Genomic DNA, 21,194 nt, shown 5'->3' with positions numbered 1-21,194 from the left:
CCAGTGACTTTGGTCTGGGAGGGAAGGAAGGAGCTGCATATCCCCTTAGGGGCACTGTAGCCCCAAAAGAAGAAGATTGAGGACATGGTTTCCCTCTAGCCTTAAACCCACTTGCAGGGGCACCGAAGGCTCTGTATTTTGGTTGAGCCTTTTGGCCACCATACCTCCTTGAATAATTCTATGTGTCTGCCTTTCGGGGGAGACCCTAGAAGATCTGGCCCTCCAGTGACTTTGGTCTGGGAGAGAAGGAAGGAGCTGCATATCCCCATAGGGGCACTGTAGCCCCAAAAGAAGAAGATTGAGGACATGGTTTCCCTCTAGCCTTAAACCCACTTGGAGCACTTGGCACCTTTTTCCCATTGACGGTAGAAGCACAGTTTGCCCTGGACTTCAAAGAATTAAAATAAACAAAACAAAAATCGGCTACACTCTATTAATAAATATATAATCTTAAAGTACCGAGATCTTATAGATAAGGGACATGACATATGTGTACGGCTAATGAAAGACCCAGAAGAATTGAAATACTAACCAAGTATTATGAATGCATAGATTTGTCCTTGTTGTCTCCATACCACATCAAAATGTAGATAGAATCTCATTCATGGTAATTCACTACAATGTTCAAAGATAAAATAGGCTATGACAACCCCTTGTCCAAAAATATAAATAGTGGCAATTTTGCAAGTATAATATATATTCGAGCTTTTTTTTAGAAGGGTCTTGAAAGTCTACTTTTACCAAAGGCCCAAAACAAATTATATTTTAGCTCCCTACCAGGAGCAAGTAAATCTTCTGCTAGAATTATTAAACACTCGGTTGGAGATATCTAAATGAATCAGGCCAGCCATCTGTGTTTGTTGCTCATATGTGTATAATTTTAGAATCTTTTAAAAGCAGTGTTCCTGCATAGCTCCCAACATTTCGAGGGCAAAAGAGAGGCACTTTTGTTTCAGGGAATAGGTCTTTTTATGTGTTGTGACCTATTTATGTAGGGACCTTTAGAAGCAGTATAACACATTTTTTTGAAACAATTTGATTTAGAAAGAGATTTTTTGACATTTAGTGATATACAAATGCTCAGCAAAAAGTCTCTTCTCTGGCAGCCGGTGAACGTCTGCGCGATGCGTGCAGACAACCTCCGCTGCTACCCGACACTTCCATGACGGAGCACTGGCGTCACATGACCTTCCGGTGCTCAGTTCATCGGCTGCCCCCACTCGACACCAGGGAGTCTGGAGCACGGGGGACAAGTCTGGAGATGCATCAGTAAGTTGGGGTATAGGGGGTATAAGGCATATCAGAGGGGGCAGAGTGGTAAATAGGGGGTATAAGGCATATCTGGAGGGCAGAATGGCATACAGGGAGGTATAAGGCATATCTGAGCGGCAAAGTAGCCCCTCAGATTTTGGGGGGTCGAGCAAATACGAGCAAATACGGTATTTATTGGCTCACTTAATTGACTGCAAGCTTTTTAACACTACTTAGGTATCTTTATTAGGCATTATACAAACAAAAACTAAAAGAGCGCTGTACAAAGATGAAAAGTTAAAATAAATATTCCTAATGTCTTTTATGCTGTCTTGCAAACAACCCTAAACATGAAGCCAGCAAGTGATCCCTATAGAGGGTGACAGCGAATGGCTTTCCCCTCCCCCTTCTCCAAAAGAGTTGAGAAACTTGCACACATATACACCACTACACCAATACCACTACCATCAAATCAATGGTACCTTTATCTGAAAGTCATCCAATGTGGTGTGTCATAATATATATAATATCAATATATTCCTTGTATGTGCCAAAAGTGACGGATAGATGCCTGACACCAGGGCTGCTAATTGGGGCTCTGTTACTAATATGCCATGCTAAGACTATTTTTTCCATTTTGAATTTGGCAAACTAGAACAGTCTTTGTTTGCAGTTTCTGTGGCTATTTTGAGAATGCACCTGTAAAATAATATGCTGATAGCGGAGCTTTGGAAATAATATATAACACAGCATGTTTTCTATTAGCGTTCACATTTACGTTTTCTGATTGTGTCTACAGGATATGTATTATTACAGGAAAATGTTCAAATAAAAATGAAGTAATATTAGATAAAGAAAAGCATTGATACTGTAGTAGCAGTGCAGTGTTTTATGGTTAAACAACATATTGTCTCTTCATTCATTCATTCATTCATTCCTTCTGATTTATCTTTGCCCTTCATTTTGTCTTGTTTGATATAAATGGGTTTATAGCCAAGGTGTAGCCAAGTTCTGATGTCCTGACTAATGTGAATTGTACATTGCCACATGTTCATCCAGTCAACGAGATAAGCATTTCAACTGTAGTAATCCACAGAAGCAGCCTACATACTATATCATGATCTTTCCAAACAATGCTTACACACGTGTAAAGAAGATCTCCCCTATGACATCAGGGGCCAAAATTAGTCCCAAGCCATCAGAGTAAATCAGCGCTGTTACATTCAAAGAGTATTTGAATGTGCACCATTGCTGAGGAATCTGCTTCATGTGGCATGGACAGCCAAGGTTATGTCTCCTGCCATAAAGAGAGGAAGTGAAATAAGAATTGAGAAGAGGTGAAAGAGTAATGGAGAGAGGAGTGAGAGAGATGAAAGAGGGATCAAAGAGGAGACAGAAAGAAGAAAAAGAGAAGAAGGGGTAAAAGCGAGAGAGAAGAAAAAATGAACAGATATGAGGAAAAGGTGGAGAGAGGAAAAGCAAACCTAGCTTTTTAGCAGGTAAGACAGAACATAAACAAATATAATTTTAATTTATCAATGCCATTTGTTTTGAAGTACACATCAGAGTTTCTTCTTGCTCCTAGGTGCACTTCCTATCCACTAGATGAATCCAGCTGCCTTGATTTGCACTATATTGAACAGAACCTTGGATTTACCAGGTACAATTACCACATCTGTTTATTACACAACAAATTACAATTATGTCATCCATACGTTAGTCATCCTATATCATATAGGATTAGGTAAAAACGTAAGAGCATTAAATGAGCTGGAATGAATATTATTGATATGGCTTCTTTTAAGCAAGGTAAATCTATTCTTTCAATCTAGCCTGACTAAGGTACCATCCAGACTGTCACAAAGGATCACCCACAGACATCAAACCGTAGAGTTCAGAAAGATTGAATCCAGTCTTGCATTAAACAATACTTTAATTTCCGACAAATGTTCAATGTCCGTTCTGTGGCTTTTTTATGAAGGTAGTGCATAATTTTGAAACCACTGACATTTTCTTTCAAATCTAATATCTGTACCAGGATGAATTAATTAACGAGGGGCATACCTTGAAGCATCACGAGACCACAAAAAAGGTTGAAAAGAGATGAAAGTCCACAAAGTTCACTCTTAAGACACAATCTGATTGAGAGCATTGTTAAGAGAAGTTAATGGTATAGTGTATAATAGTGTCATGTGTCAACCGTGTCCTTTTTATATCAAACTAAAGAAATAAAGAGCTCCAAATTTTAACTCATGGGTTAAACAAAAATAGGTAGATTGAGAGGTTAAGATAAAAAATAGGCATATGTTATCTGCTAATGAATAATTGATAAGATCCCACACCCAATTTACCACAATAAAAAAAAAGAAACATTTTGTTAGCCGTGGGGCATATCTAGGGAAACACTTTCATCTTGAAAGTTGCTAGCTAGTCAGATTTATATTGTCTCATTGTAAAATGTCAAGGTCTTGCATTAAGTTGGATGAAAGACTTTTTCTCATTGCAAGCACTGGTATTGACTTGGTGACATTGTTTCAGTGAATTTAAGAACGTCAATACAAGCTGGATTTTTCAGGGGGGATTTCCGGCTAAACGCAATGCCAGTTGAGTTGCTTCCATGCTCAATACATGAATAAAAGAGGAAAACGTAAACTCACCTTTTCTTGATATTGTCGACGTGAGGAATCTAAAGACTGGATTAAGGCTGTTGCATGACCAACGAACATGGCGTAGCATGTGGCACCCACGATCATACTCAACATTGTTATCCATAAATCGGACATGCTGACTGGCGCGCGAGCCCCGTAGCCAATGCAAAGCATATGGCTCATGGCTTTGAACAGTGCATACGAATACTGTTTTCCCCAGGAGTCATTCTGAAAAATAATGTAAAAGACAATTTATATTGTTATCAACATAAAAATGTCAGGAAAAGAATTATAAAATAATACGGAAAATTAATATAATGTACTTGTGCAAAATACGCATTTATGTAGCACCTGTACTACAACCAATGCCTTGGAGACCCTGTCCAACTTTGCTTATCAAATTGAACTAAAAAGATTAGAAGTTTTTCCCGGCTCCGCTCATCCCTGTACATCAATTGCATTTTGCTTTAGGGGTATGACATTCTTTTACGGTCTTAAAAATCAAAGCTAGACAATCGTGTTTTGTACTGGCTGATTAAGAACAGGTACAATGATTTTGACGTTTAATTTAAATGCCCAATGTACTTTTTGAATTGCATTAAGCGTATAAAGACTGGTGTTATTACTCTTTTATTTGACCTTGAGTAAGTCGATCTTTCCTTTGCACATAAAGTAGAAGATTAGTATATGAAGGATTTGATTTTTATGGCAATTTACCTGCACGTTCACTTCATATTTCTACATTACAAAATCGTAAAATGAATTCACAGACTAAGCCGGGTTTTGAAGTAACTTTTGATCTTTAGAGGGATATCGTTGACGCCGAGATCAATGTGGACATGTTCTTAGCTCAGCAGTGAAAACCACGGACAAGATTTAGGAAGGGAAAACCAGAGCACCATTTTGCATCATTACCATAGACAATAGAATCCATAGTAGTATGGGGCCCCAGTGCAAATTGAAAATCACAACGTAAGTGGGTAAAAAGTAAATTGGGAGGGGAAAGAAGATGAGTGAGAAGTAAATGAGGAGTTAATAAATACATATGGGAAAAGAGATGGGGAACAAATTTCAAGAGAATAGTAAGAGAATGTCTACAAGCTACCTTGCACCAGGGCCCTTAGCTCACTAGTTCAATCACTGGTTATCTGCCATCAATGTCTATGTTTCTATGGCAACCCTAGATAGATAACAATACACTAAGGCATTATGACCATACTAGCTGATGTGCCCATCATTAAAATGATTGTAGAGGTGTCACTTACACTCTCATATCCATGCGCGATCAAATCTTCATGGAAAGGTTCTGGCACAGACACAGAGCGATATATATATATATATATATATATATATATATATATATTCAAGCGTAGTATTTGTAATGACCTGATTTAGTATAAATAAAACCAGTAATAGCAATTATGTTGATAAGCTACCTGATTATAATAAATTACATTATTTCAACAAGCTCATTGCTGATGGCAGGAGGAATCTCAGTTAATCAAGCTAATTTGGTATTTCCCTTCTTCCTCGAAGCAAACTGTTGTGATGCCACAGGTAACACAGTACATGTTTAGCTGATTTACTTCAGCGCTGCGAAATTGGAACATTACTCACTATTCCTTAGGGGAGAAACTTCAAAAACAGTAGTTTTGCTTTTACAACTCAATCAATCTCGGCCGGGAAGAGGTTGGGCATTTTCCCTTACACAAGGGGTATGCACATTTGTAACAAGTATAATCCTATCGAAAATTAAGGATTTTAAATTAGTTCAGATATGCAACACAAATTATTCCAAGACTCTGGAGAATACATTGTCTTTTTGTAAAAGTACCCCCTCCATGCTATACTGCTTGTTCCTTCCAAGGTGTAACCTAATTCAGAGCAAATATTGGTAAATTCAGGATGACATCAGAACACTGAACACCGTTCAACCTACATGATACAGACGATGGATCTCCCAGTCTAGCTCTGTCCTCTGGGACAGGGAGACCTTAAAAAGTATATGGAAACTCTTTTCCCTAAAATTCTAGTGTAAATGCAAATGCAGAAGATCTCTTTAGAACAGCACATACATAGTTTCTGGGGTGATGTGCTTTTACCTCTTGTGTGCAAACAGTTCATGTGCCCAAAAAATAACTTACTCACTTTGTATAAGAGGATTGAGCTGCGTTGAACACAGAACATGGTGAATTGGATGGGGTGACCAAGTGCCCAGGGTCATAACTCGAAACCACAGGGCTCTAGTGCGAAAATTTCCACGAGGCAACATGTCCTACAGTGCTGCCTTTTCCCCTAGCAGCTTATCAGGGCCATCGTAAACAGCCTGTTTGTGCCAACTTGGCCCCCACCAAAACAGCTTATCTGTGGCATCTTTGCCCCGAACAGTTGGTCTGTGCCATCATTGACCCCAAACATCTTGTCTGTGCCTTTTTTGCCACTTCCAACACACTGACACACATATGTAGACACACTTACACAAATTACACACACCTACTCATACTTGCTTACACACGCGTACCCATTTATTCTAACACACATTCCATTCACGCACAAACATGTACACATCCATGCTTATACACACAATTACACATCCATGCTCAGACACTCTTATGCTTCCATGCTCACAGACATACATACATACATATATACAAACATACATAGCCCTCCTGCCCGCTCTGCTTACCTCTCAAGCAGTGAGCAGCTTTGGTTTCACCTTGGGTCACGTGATGTAACGTGACACCGATACATTCCTGTCTCCCTGTCCGGTTCAGAATAGTTAAGAAAGGGCCCTTCCGGCCTGGAATAGCGCTGTCCAGGTCGGGAAGACCCTTTCTAAACAATTTTGGACAGGGATACAGAAATTTATCGGTGTCAAGGCAGGAACAAGACATTGAAGGCCCCCTAGAGGCAAGGACTCCTGGCAGTTGTGACTGCTGCTAGTTACTCCACTGCAAGTGCCTAGATTGCCTAGACTGCTTTATAGGAAATTCTGCATTTTCTCATTTTTTTCACTGGAACCTAAATGTAAAGTAGTGTTTTTTGCCTATTTAATACATAATAGGGATTTAATGTGGGAATGTTAGAATAAAAGGTCATGATCTGAAACTAGAGGGTCAGTGTGATATAATGTAAAGAAGTTACATAGATAAATGAACAGGCTCCCAGCAGAAGTGGTGGAGACTAATACAGCGAAGGAATGTAAACATGCATAGGATAAGCATATGGTTATCCTGAATTTAAAAAAACCAAGAAATCTTTATATCAGTAAAAAACAACTAGATGTCACAACTCAGGTAAGCAGGTCAGGTAGGAGCCCAGTTGCGGGGGATACCTGGGGCACTGGTTGTACCCCACGATGCATAATACCAGACAAGAAAGTACAGACAGGCTAACAGAAAACACACACGAGGCTTGGTATTTAGGAAACAGCCTATATTGGAGTGTGCTGACTGGTTTACACAGCAGAACAGGATACAGGCTGTAGGTAATATGCAGGTTATATAGTCTCTCAACAGGATGCTGTGGCTAGGAACACAGCTGAAGTTTTATGAAGAACATTGTGGCTGCATGCCATCTCTGACTCGCATAGGGAACAGGCACTTCAGGCTCGGATCTGTAGCTGGACTGGCAGGAGGACTGGATACCCTCAGGCAGGGCACACGGACAGAGCTCCTTATACTGCAATGCAAAGGTCCAGACTGGAGTTGAGGAACAAGGACGAAACTACAGGGCCACAGTGGGAAGATTGCCTGGGCCACCCCAACTTCACCAAGCAACATATGCCACCTTTGCACCCAAACATCTTGTGTGCCATTATTGTCCCTCCCCCTCTAACATACACTCTGGTACATATATGTAAACACATTAATTCTAACACACACTCCCTCTCACACAACTCATGCTAACACAAACACCTATACATAGACATTCATGCTCACACACACTTATACATAGACATTCATGCTCACACACACATACATAGACACTCATGCTCACACTTGTGACCCCACTGCTTTCCTGTTTCCCTATACTGGTTCAAAATTGGAGACAGGAACATGTGGTCGCAGTGGTGAGTAGTTACGCCACTGTATTTCTAAGCAAATCCTTTCTTTACAGCTATCTCTGTGTGAACTTATCATGTGTATTATTCACAGCACATTTAACTATTCCAAACTGCAGTGCAATTCCATTTATTATAAATGTCTGTGATTATAAATGCAACACTAGAAATTAACATCCTGCTAGTCATATTCTAATTGCCTTAATTACACACACAGTGTATTTGCATATACCAAAGGGACTAAATACAAAAATAACACCTCAAAATGTGTCACTCATTCAATGATTCACTGATTCACCAATGCAAATGAGGAACGGGGAAATCACATTCATCAGTAATGTTACATACAGTTATGATCAACTTTAGTGGCACCCTTGAATATTTTTACATCATGTACAATATTTTCAGAAATAATCATCAGATTATTTTAATGGGATGTCCACACATATTCAACCACAAAGATGCCCTTTTCCACAAACACAGTGGTTTCACAGAAGAAACCTTAAATATTAAAGGCACCCTTCCCAAAGTTTCGTTGCACAACCCATGGCGACAATGACAGCCTCTTGTAGCTGTCTATAAGCTTCTTGCTACTGTCTGCTGGCAGTTTCATCAATTTGCTTAAGCGCTTGTTTGCAGGACTCATTTACCCAAAGGCAGATTTTAGCTCTTTCCAATGATGACTAAATGATGGCCCGTCAAAAATGTGCTTTTGGATGTGTGCTTTTAATCACTGTCCTGTTGGAGGACCAAACATGCAGCTACCGGCTAAATACCCATGACCACATGTTATGCTTTAATACTCTTGGAGTCTGCCGCTATGTATATCCAGCCCATGGCCGCATACTGCAGGACCCGATCTGCGGCAGCATCAGTAAGCATTGTGTACTTACTGCCCCAGGCGTTTACCTGGTGGGCCAGATGGCCAGTTAGAGCTTGCTTCCTAATGCTAAAGAAATCGTAAGATTCCAATTATCATGTCTACATTTTTACCATAACAACTATATAGAAGGTGGTCCTGTTTTTTTAAAAAATATTGCTCTCTCTCTGTTTTATGCATGTAAGTCTTCATTAGTACCCCTGTGGAACATAATCTTACCTTGGGAATGGTAGTAGTTGCATTGTAAGAATACTAATTTCGCACTAGGATATTAGCTTGAATTTCCAAAAAAAGCCAGTTCATTTTAAAGGAGAAGAGAGTTTAAGGGGTAGAATCAAATCTTTTGCCCCAGTTGTCTTATAAAATCAATTTAGAAACATAATTTGACTTATTTTTTTGTTTGTTTAGTTCTGTCTGATGTTCTCATTTCCTTAATATTTTAAGAAATATGAATGCCTCTCTGCCGTCGTCAATGCCCCATAATTTGTTCCCTTTATCTAACTTTCACTCCGTTTTCTTTCCAACTTTGACATAAACAGCCTTGATCCTCCATCAAACATCATCAAACAGAATTGTAAGAGTGCATACACATCCTAGCTATGATCGCCAAGCAGAGTCAGTGTTTATTTTTAATATGGTATCGTGCAGGTGGGGAATGCCAATTCTGATAAAATTAGAACTGATTGATTTTAAAATGGAAGTTCTGCAGACAAATATCAGCTTGTGGGAATTTCAGATAACTGCTCAATGTGGCATGGGAATAAAAACCTCTAATAGTCTAATGGACTTACAGATTCCAATGGCTGTCTGATAAATATGTAACTGAAAGTAAATCATTTTTGTAGGCAATAGACTGAACTAGGAAATAAAGTACATGTTGAGGATTAAAGTAACTTGATCATATACATAGGATTTTTATGGTATCCCAGAAAACAAAGACAGTTATCTATTTTAAGAAAATCTGCCTTAATTTATATGAACACATTTCACAATATTTGTAGCGCGGACAAAAAGCGACAGCGAAAGAAAGATGAATTTGTGTTGATTATGAATATATACTGTGCACCGGATATTTTGTAGTCTGGAGGTGTAAAAGCGGCCACCAGTTTGGTCAAGGACAGCCCACGGTCTCATTCCTGGACTAAGTAAGGGATGCTCATATGTATAATTTGAATTGTGTTTGGGAATTCATGTGTACATTTCTCTGTACATGCATGTGCGTTTTTGTATGTGTGTGTTAGGGTACCCCCATGTTGGCCTGAAGAACATCACTGACAATCAATGGTCTATGGAGTGGGAATCCGCTCCCTTTTTTTCTCTACTAAACAATGGGTGGGATTCATGCAATGGTGAGGATAATGAAGACGTGCAGTGGGCCAAATAGAGAGGTCAACTGGTGGAGCGAAGGGAGTGGTGGAAGCTATATTACAGATACCCTAATTAAACATAAATTACCTCACATGCTGTTATAATAGTCTCCACCTAAACAGAGAATGACAGAATGATCAAGTCAAGCAACTGTAGCTGAAACCTGACCACGTCCATAGTGGCCAGGCCTGGACTGACTATCTGGCACACAGAGAAAACGCTCATTGAAACTTGAAGTGTGGCTGTGCATATCCAGCCGCTCGTACGTTTGGCCGCTCTTACATCATTCCCAGTCCAGCCCTGGTTTGTGAAATACAGTAGGCATTCATAAAAATAGCAAGATATGGGTAACCCATGGAGCTCCAGATGTTGTGAACTCCCTCAGATGTCCGCTCACTTTGGGACTTGCCAACAGCTGTCCCCGGATCATGTAATTTTATGTAGTATAATTTCCCAATTAAGTAACAAATAAGCCAGTAAATAACCCCTAGTACTATTTAAATAACACTCTGAAGATTTTAGTACCAAATCCTTATCCAGATTACACCTTTTCTTTGCGGTGTTAATTAAAAAAACATGATGTCTTATCCTTTTGCAACAGAATGACAGATGGTAAACAAGTAGTAATGTTAGGAGTTTATAACACCATTGGTTATTTTAAAATGTACAATGACTCTTCCAATGCAGCATTAAAAGGATTCACTCCTGCATTGGTCCATCTTCTTATTTACTATAATTTATAGATTTATTTCCCTTCTTGTTTTTAGTAGAATCACATCTCTATAAAAATCTTGCATCCTGAATATTACACCAAGACTGACTTGTTGATCAGCTTGGCTGGACCTGTCACTGTTCCTGTACAAATGCTACTACTCTGGTTGAGTTTCAATTACAGGAACAATATTCCCAATGAACTCAAATATCAAAAGGCATCACTCAAATATTTTCCAAATGATTAGTCTTCAGTGTCACTTTATTATTCAGTTTTGGCTGAATGGGCTTGTACTTGATATGACTTACAGAGGAGAACAGGTAACATTTGGCCCAAGTGGCCTCGTATTATAGTAGTGCCGAAAACAGTAGTCAATCAGAGGAGCAGCTCATGACATTGCAAATCAGTTTTTTTTCCACAACTGTTGTTACAGCACAGGAGCATGTTCTTGAAGCCCCTTTATTTGTCAAAAGCTCACCTACATAATGTTTCTGATTCTGTGAGGCAGGAATCAACCTCACATTCTTGTAATGAAAGCCCAAGTATAACCTAGTACTGTTAATGACCCAGTTTAAACAATCTTGGTATAGATTATTCTGAAATAGCAACATCAAAAAATTGTTTCAACGAGGGGCATCTCTTTTGGGGCGGCATGGTTAGTGGCGGTACCAAGGCAAGGACCACCCACCTGCCTTAACCATGCGATATATTGAAGCAGAATCCGGGATATAATGTGATATTGTGGCCCCCTGCTTTAATACTTTGTATGGCGCTCACATAGACCTCAATCAATTTCACAGCCCACTGGGCTATCAGAGGAGATCATCTGATCTCCTTTACTGACCCATGATCCTACTTCCAGATATTAATCAATTTCATAGCCCATTGAACAGGTCAGGGGAGATCCTGTGATCTCCTATACTGGTCCATGCCCCCACTGCCCATGAAAGGGGGGACGCAGGGTAGTTCAGCAGGACAGTACCCGGAACCTTTGTGTTTTAAGCAGTCATTTAGATGATCAAAACTGTGCCTGTTAGTTCAAGGAGTTTATGTACCGTATATTGATTAATTTTTGGAAACAACTGTGGCAATCATAAATTGCCTCACATGCTCTTATAATAGTTGTAAGAAGTATTTCTCAACATTAACCTATACCATCTGTTCTGCAGACATCTTTGAAATCAGGCCATCGTTCCTTGACGTCATTTAGGCTACCAGGGGATGTAGCTTACTTTGAAGTTGTAATATTTTTTTCTCTGTATATACATGGTATTAGATTAGAAGATTATTAATCAAAAACGCTTTAATAAATTAGTCTGGATTCTTTTTCATAGAATCTTGAACCTAATTACCAGTTTGATTTGATTTTCCTTGGCAGATAAAATCCTTTACTGACCTACAAAATGAATCAGGTCTTTTAATGTCTAATAAAAATGATAGGAACATCACAAAACATCAACAACATAGGTGATATCAAATATGATTTGCTTATTCTTAAGATGTAACTTCATAAATCGGGCTATTTAAATTATTTTCTATACAAAGCCAATGGTTAGGTAGCTTGTTCCAATATGATGTACATTGGCATCACTATTAAGGTTATGCTAAATGGTGACATGATTGTTTACATCAGTGTCTCTAAAATATTGGTGCTTGGACCACCGTGCTCCTTGTGACCATTCAGGGTATCTTCATAATGGTTCAGAAAATGTGTTATTTTTTAAGCATGTACACACACGATGTGGTAAAGGGGAGCGTGATGGAATAATACTTCATCTGATATTTTACTAATTATAAAAGCGTTTGACCTACAGCGTTTGACCTAAATGATGGTAAAAAATAAACTACCAATATCGACAGATTTTATATGTTGTCCTCTTATTCACGTACTGAACAATGTTCTTATCTTGTAATGGTATATTTATGTAACTAAAAATACATCAGGATGCTTGGAACGTCCTATTTGAGACGTTGCTTATGATTTGACGATAAATGTTTTATTATCCATGACTTAAATGACTTGAAATGTGACACATACAGAAACAATAAAAATTCTAATTATCAAAAGAAATTATAACACAACATTTCATAAAATAAAAAATAAATTACTGCTCACTGTTTCTGGCAATTCAGATGACCTTTCATATCGGCATCTCATGGGTTACTGTGAGTACATGAGTATACATACATACAATGGTAGGTAGGAAGGTCCTTAACGTTGTACAAATTTAAATGCAGCTGTGGGCAAAAAAAGACTGGGAACTTTTGATCAAGATGTCATTCCTAGTTACGTGATTTAATAAATTTAAAAATATTTTTATTATTATTATCCCTAAGCACCTAAGACATTAGTGCCAAGTTGGGGAACTGAGAGAGAAAGAACATTTGCATTAAACACAGAGTAGTCAAAAAGCAATCTTACCGCTGACATTCAGCCTTGAATTAGATGCTTTATAATCAGTTCTATATTATATAGTTAGAACTTTAAGGTCAATTTAACCAAACTATTGGTGTGTGTATGTGGCTGAGAGTGGTGTGTATGGCTCACAATGGCATGGGGACACTTGATATTTTTTTACCCAAAAAGGCACTGAAACATTATTGTTTATATATCCATGCTGTCTTTACAGAGGTGAATGGTTTATATGAATGGTATTCGTGTATACACAAAAACTAGGGACGGTTTAGATAACGCTGATATCTATTCTTATATATTTCATATAATGTAAATATGCTGTCCGCATTATGCCCGGTTCTTACATAACTTTCCTACAATCTGTAATTGAGTAATATTATACAATAATCCTCTGTGTTAAACTGCAGTGCTATTTAAAAATAATAAACTTTTTAAAAATTGAACATAACGTGTAACAGGGTGCGATCTGAGTGGTGAATCTCATTGAGTTTGATATGTGAGGTTGAGTATGGGTTGTGTGGCTAAGAGTGGACTCTATAGCTCAGAATAGCATGTGGTTGAGTGTCATTTGTGTGGATATGAGTAATATGTATGGCTTAGAGTTAAGTGATTTTTTCGTATAGTGTATTCAGTGGGGATTATACGTAAAAATGGATTCTGGTGCAATAAATAGTGGTCTTATGACATGAGTAATCAATGGGATATTCCAATGGGCCAGAACATGCCATTGATTGCTATAGTGATAAGAACACTACATAAACATTTCACCAGAATCCCAAATCTACAATATCCATTCTACGTTTCATTTCAACTAAGAGCCAAAAGAAAGAAAGGGCATCTATTTTTTTTTTCTTATCACCATATCTGGGAACTTCCCGGATAAGCTACCTGGAATTCTCCCTCTTCTGTGAGAATGGCTTCAGGAGGGGGCAGTGCTAGCCACTCACAACCCTGCCCTTGTCGGCAGCTATTGCAGTTTGGTCATGGCAAAAAACTCTTCCACTGCCCACTGAGAAGAAGGAGAGTGACCTGAGACCAGTTTAAACAGCTCTTCACTTGGAGACTCCAGGTCGAACGTCGATTGTTCTCATGAATGGTTACCATCTATCTCCAAACCATTTACAGAGTATCAAACAAGAAGCATTTCTCCTGAACAAAGCAATTTCATTGAAGGGTATGCACAAAAAAAGTAAGCCTGGCAACATTTGGAAAGTAGTTTTATCATAACAACTAGTGGAATTATCCAATAAGCAGGACACTTTTTTTTATCATGGACGGCCTGGAACCTCTTTAGTAACATCCTAACCCAAACCACATTTGGAAGACAATATGTGCAAGACAATATCCAATCCTAAAAACAAAACCAAAAACCAAATGGAATCTAGTAAAATACTGGCAAAATGGCTATATAATAAACACAACAAAAAAAAAGCTTCTGGAAGTAGTACATGGGGAAATTGTCACTGCCTCCCTGCTTTGCATTGGTTATTACAGGATCACATAACCATCATTAAAGTAAAAAAAAACAAACTCTGAAAGACCACAGAGGATGCAGACATGATATGGTGAGCAACATACAATAGGAATCAATGAAAAGCTTGTAATACCGTTTATTTTACTCCTTACATCTCTAAAGGAGTCCTATTTCTTTCTGAAGTCATATAATGATCTGCGTGAGCCTTCCGCTTTATCGGAAAGGTCAAAATATTGCTAACCACAATGAAAAAAAACACTAATGAACTCACCTGGCCGAGCAGACTTCCAGGTGGTGAGATTAAACACCTGGTGCTTGTGTGATGGGGGAGTTTAAAAAATATTTTTATATAGATAGTGTGTAGATTAACCCCTTTCTATCCAAGGGTATTGTCCAAAAAAAGACAATTCTTTTATATATGTTTGTTAAACAATGAACCCCCTTTTTATTTATTAATGTGTCCAAACAAATTATATATACGGTTTTATTCGGGACACAAAAGGGCTTTGTTTAGACACCATTGAACACTTTGGGGATTCACTCAGGTGCTGGAAATGATCTTCAAATTGGGAAGATGCTTTATGGGGCCCAACAATAGAGGTTTGTCAAGAGACCCATTATAATTAAATGTGGTCTGAAGACTGTAGCTATGAGATAAAGAATACAAAAGTATGCTTCTATGTAGGGTTTATAATATATATATATATATATATATATATATATATATATATAAATATATATATAAATATATATATATATATCTGTGTATTAAATGTGTAGTATAAGCATAAGTAAAATAAAAAGTTTTGGTACATTTCTGTCGCCTTGCCATGCCTCTAGACATACCTCCAAGAACAAAAGTGTCTGGTCATTTGCCCAGTGTGCCAGATGGCTAGTCAGGCCTGACAGGGACTGGCGGATGTAGAACGTCAAGCCTATGAGTTAGCTAAAATGTGCTTGCAGCTAATTTAATTAAGACAACTCACATTAGCACTTGCATGCAGGAGAGGCTAATGTACGCTTGTTTGAAAAAGCATGGAAATAGTAAATTTACTAACCTGTGAATTGGAACAAAGAGTCTTGTGAGTCCACTCGCGTATATACAGGTAAATAACAATAAATGAAGACCGGCGACTACCCTTGTGGAACTGCCACCCTAAGCCTAGTTGGCTTAGGATACGCCACTGTATTTTTTATTTTAAAGAATACACTATCTCTGCTTAGGCCGACGATAACATATATTTGAATCATCCATTGTACTATTTGTAAAGCATTTTCAATAAAAGAAATGTCTCGCTCCGAGCGGACTGTTTTCCATTGTAAAATTATAAGGCGACTGTAGCAATTACATCATTCTCATACACACAGTGGAATTCATGTACCCTACTGTCACATAATGTTTACTGCCTGTCTACAATCCTGTGTAAAATGCAGAAACATGTTTTTATAATTTAAATCATTCATGAATATAGGCATGGAATAATTCACAAATAAATTCCCCAGGATGAGTCCTAGGATGGATGGAATGTAGAAATGACGAGCTCTGAAAATGTTTACACTCTTGTGTCGTAGTGAATCAACGTGTCCTGGGCTCAACTTGAGAAATGAATGAGTGGTTATGAAATCAATTATAATTTTTTATACATGCGTCCATTAGTTCAAAGGACTCAAAAATGTTATCAAAAAATGTTCTCGAAAAAATATTGTTCTTCAGCCTAAAGACAAAACTGCAGAACAATAAGTTTATACAGTAGATATAAACAAGTTGGTCCGTATAATTTGTCCACTTGCTATAAAAAGCATGACCTTAACAGTATGTTGGAATTAAGAAATGGAATACTGTCCTACAGTGGTTCCATGGTCAATAAATGGACAATTTTGCGAGCTTACAGTCTACTTAGTCGCAGTGCTTTCCAAAACCACTAGAAATCGACTGGAGATAAAGTGAAATTGAAGACCAAATATAGGAGATACATATTGGGAAGAGAACAAGCTGACTATTATTAATGGGACATGACGCTGACTGATTACTGGTACTTTAATAGCTTAACATGGCAGCTACCAATTAGGGCAATTGTGGGTTTTCAGTGATAACAAGCAAAACATGCTCTTATCACAGGTGAAACAGTCCTAAAACTGTGGTCATAAAGAGATGGACATGGTCAGCAACAATATTTAGGTAGCCTGTCACGTTTAAAAGATTGTCAAGGGTATGTCGGGGTCGGAGCACAGTGCAGAGAGACACTGTCTGCAACGCAGTAATGAAAGGGTAAATCGTATTATCAAAGTCCAGTAAGCCAGCCAAGGGTCAAAATCCGTGTAATCCAAAATAGAAACGTTCAGCAGCAAGGGTATGGGATACGGCAAGGTATTTGAACAACCAAGTACTGAATGTTCAGGGTTGCAGGTTTAAATAGCCCGCCAAGCTGCAACACCTCCCAAAACCCCTCCTTCCCCCCTCCAGTACTGTGACTGTCCGTCACCCCCTAACTCCGCCACCCTGGCTGCCCACAGCGGTGTTGGACCGCAGGACACGCCCCCCGTCATTCCACTTGTTGCGGCGCTTGCCAAGTGCGAAGACCTCTGCGGACGACAGGGAGAGCAGGTAGGAACCTGACAACGATGCTCAATTGGTACTAAGGGGCCCAAAGTGTGCCAAGAAAATGTCCCCCACACCATTACACCACCACAACCAGCCTGAACCGTTGATACATGGCAGGATGGATCCATGCTTTCATGTTGTTTACGTCAAAGTCTGGCCCTGCCATCTGAATGTCGCAGCTGGAATTGAGACTCATCGGACCAGGCAACGTTCTTCCAGTCTTCCATTATCCAATTTTGGTGAGCCTGTGCGAATTGTAGCCTCAGTTTCTTGTTCTTAGCTGAAAGGAGAAGCACCTGGTGTGGTCTTCTGCTGCTGTAGCCCATCTGCTTTAAGGTTCGACGTGTTGTGCGTTCAGAGATAAAAATTCTACATACTTTGGTTGTACTGTACCATTTGGCCTATCTAGTCATACCTGGGAACTCTATGGGTTTCGCACAGAGTCTCCGGTTGAAGCTCTGCTTTCTGGGTCTCCAGGTCACTTTCCTCTTTATCTGAGCAGGGGAGTGGTATTTGGCCATGACCACTTTTTGCCACCTCCTACTCCCTGCCCCATGCATGACCAGCCTCATCGCTATCAGAGGAAGAAGAGCCCCCCAGGGAGCATAGCCTAAGAACTTCCCAGGCACTATTATTATTAATAAAGTAAGGGAATATGTTTTGCATATGTAAAATTAAGTAATTTGGGAGATCTAAAACAGAATGGACTACTTTTTCTAAAGCATTTTCTAGCACAACTGTAGTGGATATAAGTGTAATTATGAATTGTTATGACATATTCTATTAGATTATACAGTGAGGCTTTCTCTCATCTGGTTTCAAAGGGTTAATCATATTTTATTTGCTGAATGAGCACTTATTCATTTAAAAAAAACAAAAACTTCTTCAACTTTATCATGTCCAGCAACGTGAAAGCTGAACTGCTTTTCCATTGAGAAAAATCTGTTTTAATTAGCGGTGTTGAAGTGTACAAATGTCACTTAGTTACTTCGTGCTCATATTGTATTCAATCAGGAAATAAATGAATCAAATCTTTTGTATGATGTGATTTAGAAAAGTCACTCTTATTTTAGACATTTTATTTAGTCTTTCTAGAACATTTATCCTATAATAAACCCTTTGAGCTGATAGCAAATTAGTTTTCTATGTAGTGGAGAGACACATTTATTCAATTCCATTGTAACTTCACAATCTCCCCGGAAACCATAAAAATACCTTATTTATTGTTCTAGGTTTTCTGAAACTAAATGAATGGTTAGTACAGAGTGTAAGAACAAGAAGCACATTTTTTACATGGTAATCAGTCTTTAGGGTCCTCCTCAAGCCTTGGCCCGCGGACATGGGAAAAAGAGTTATGGAAGTAGAGATGATATGATCAGATGTGCTCTATATTTTGACTAGGGGGGGCCTGGACTAGCCATCTGGCACACTGGGCAAATGCCCAGAGGGCTACTGGCCATCAATGCCACATGGTCACCTGATCACCCAAGAGATGTTGCAGCTTGCGGTCAGTGGCTGGATATGGTCAGCCATAGTGTGCCGTTGCCCACACGTCATGGTGTCACACATCAGGTGGCCACTGGCCTTCAAGTGCAAGGGCTGCCTTGTGATCACCAATCTAGCCCTGGACTATTAAATGCCTTTTATTGAATTTAATTGTATTTTCCATTTAGACTTTATAAAGATTCAGAAATGCTTCTGAGGACTAATTATTTACTGTATTATGTAGCGTATTTGGGGTACTGTTCCCTGAAACCGGGGAAATCTTTTGTGTCGTCTTTTTAGCAATGTTGGAGAAGCTGCTGATCAATTATAAATAATAAAATAGCTGAAAGGTCTCTTTAAAGTTACATACTGTTCCCCTTGCAAACTGTAATTCTACAGAATCCTATTACATGAATTTCCTCACTACCCGGCTATTTGCCATTGCTGAGATTTGTATGGCCAAACCACTAGGTTTACCAACTACCAGTCAGCTAAAGGGCCGGCTCGGCGAATGTTGCACCATTCCCCTAGACCCTTTCCACCTGTGAGTATAAAGTGATGAGGTATCATTCAGACAAATGATTCCTTAATCCATAAACCTCTTGTCTCTCCTGTTGAAACGGCATAAGCACTCAATGAAAATAAGCAGGCCTGCACAGAGCTCTCCTCTGATGATGATATGAGGATTGAACTGATTTACACAGCACTGTCTGCATTCTCCCTTAGAAGAACACAATAACGCAATAACACTGCACCCACGTGTCTGCCAAAGTGCAGCTTTCAACATTGGAGGATGATGCTGCCTTTGTAATATCTCAATGATTATTAAAATGCCACAAATGGGCTCCTTTGTACTCCACTTATTTCAACTGAAACTATAACGATGACAACATTCTTCAAGACAAAACCCGATTCTGTGTAATTCTGGAAACCACTGGAATCACACTTCTCATAGCTTCATATTTCAAACTTTTCCTCAAAATGGCTCCACGTTACCTTGATAAACATTAGCACAATGGGTGATGTCTATTGAAATGTATGCGTTCTGTGATGGTCAGTTACCAGGTTATTGTTACCACAACCTCTGTCTGTTTGTGTTAGTTGGACACCTTTGAGGTGAAGGGTGCTCGAGATAAAAGCAATACTTTGCCAACACTATCACTTTCTAACTTTCAAAAGACAAAAATTAACAAACAAGAAAAAAAAACATTATTCCAAGAACTATAAGTTTACCTATTACAATTTGTGATATTGGTATGCCAGTGGCATCTGTTGTTGTATATTCTTACATCCAATGGATCCCAGAATTCACTGTCCTTTAATAGAACTTTAAATCATTTTGAATTCTCATGACCATGACTTCTAGTCATACAAAAACAGACAATGGATTTTCTACAGCACTTCCTTAATCTTGATTGTGATTTTTTTTTAAAACGCATTGCTTGTTTTGTTTTACTCTTCATTGATCATGACACATTCAGTTAAATCAAAAACGTCCTCAGTTGCCCCGTAACACGTGTCCTTGAGAACCGCTCATAGGAACATGTAATATTTAACCTTAAGTTATTTAACATGCATTTTTTCTGAATCATGAATATAGGATTAGACAAATCCAATTGATATGATTTTGGTAAACATCGTTTTAGCTATTTACTTACATTTACTTTTAATAATGCATAGTACGTTTGGAAAAGGGAGGATTTTACCCATAAATTATGCTAGCCAAATGAATACTTAACATTATAATCCAATCATAAGAACTAAGATTATATTTGGATGGATTCAGCTTAGTGGACACACTAAACAAAACATGTACTTTCGTTCTACAAACCTCAGAATTTTGGTTTTTGGTGAGGACAAAAAGCCATAAAGAAGATGCCAATGAGGGTGCTTTTGTTTAACGAGAAATGGCTGTGGTATGTTTAAGGGGTAAGCATAGACCTTAGAATTTACAGATAATACATTTTGACATTTCAGGAAAAAAAGAAACAATGCTGAAAATAAGGACATAAGCATTACCAAAGAGGGACTTTTCTCCCAAAACAGAGGTACATGGGTAGTTTTTGTAAAAATCTTATTAAAAAAAACAATCTCAACCACATTATACTTATTTTTAAAGTGTACCTTCCATAAGTTATTTTTCAAATGAAACATGGGGACATTTTTAGGACAAAATAGTTGAGGTTTAATTTCTTAAGTGGTGGAGTCAACCCAATCCAGTTTTATGGCTAGTTGATTCCTACCTTCACTAATTCCTCTTACTGTGCCCTCCTTCCCGCACAAATCAAGATACTT

General features: G+C 38.6%; 1 protein-coding gene across 1 annotated transcript in view; it reads right to left on the bottom strand.

Moving 5' to 3' along the window:
- HCN1 (hyperpolarization activated cyclic nucleotide gated potassium channel 1) overlaps positions 1–21,194 on the bottom strand; it is a 130,945-nt gene that overhangs the window by 22,221 nt on the left and 87,530 nt on the right. The window contains exon 4 of the mRNA XM_053448076.1: positions 3,909–4,127. Coding sequence (XP_053304051.1) covers positions 3,909–4,127 — 219 coding nt within the window. The remainder of the gene's footprint in view (positions 1–3,908; positions 4,128–21,194) is intronic.

Source organism: Spea bombifrons, chromosome 1, assembly GCF_027358695.1.
Source record: "Spea bombifrons isolate aSpeBom1 chromosome 1, aSpeBom1.2.pri, whole genome shotgun sequence".
Taxonomy (NCBI): domain Eukaryota; kingdom Metazoa; phylum Chordata; class Amphibia; order Anura; family Pelobatidae; genus Spea; species Spea bombifrons.
This window is presented reverse-complemented; position numbering and strand designations above follow the sequence as displayed.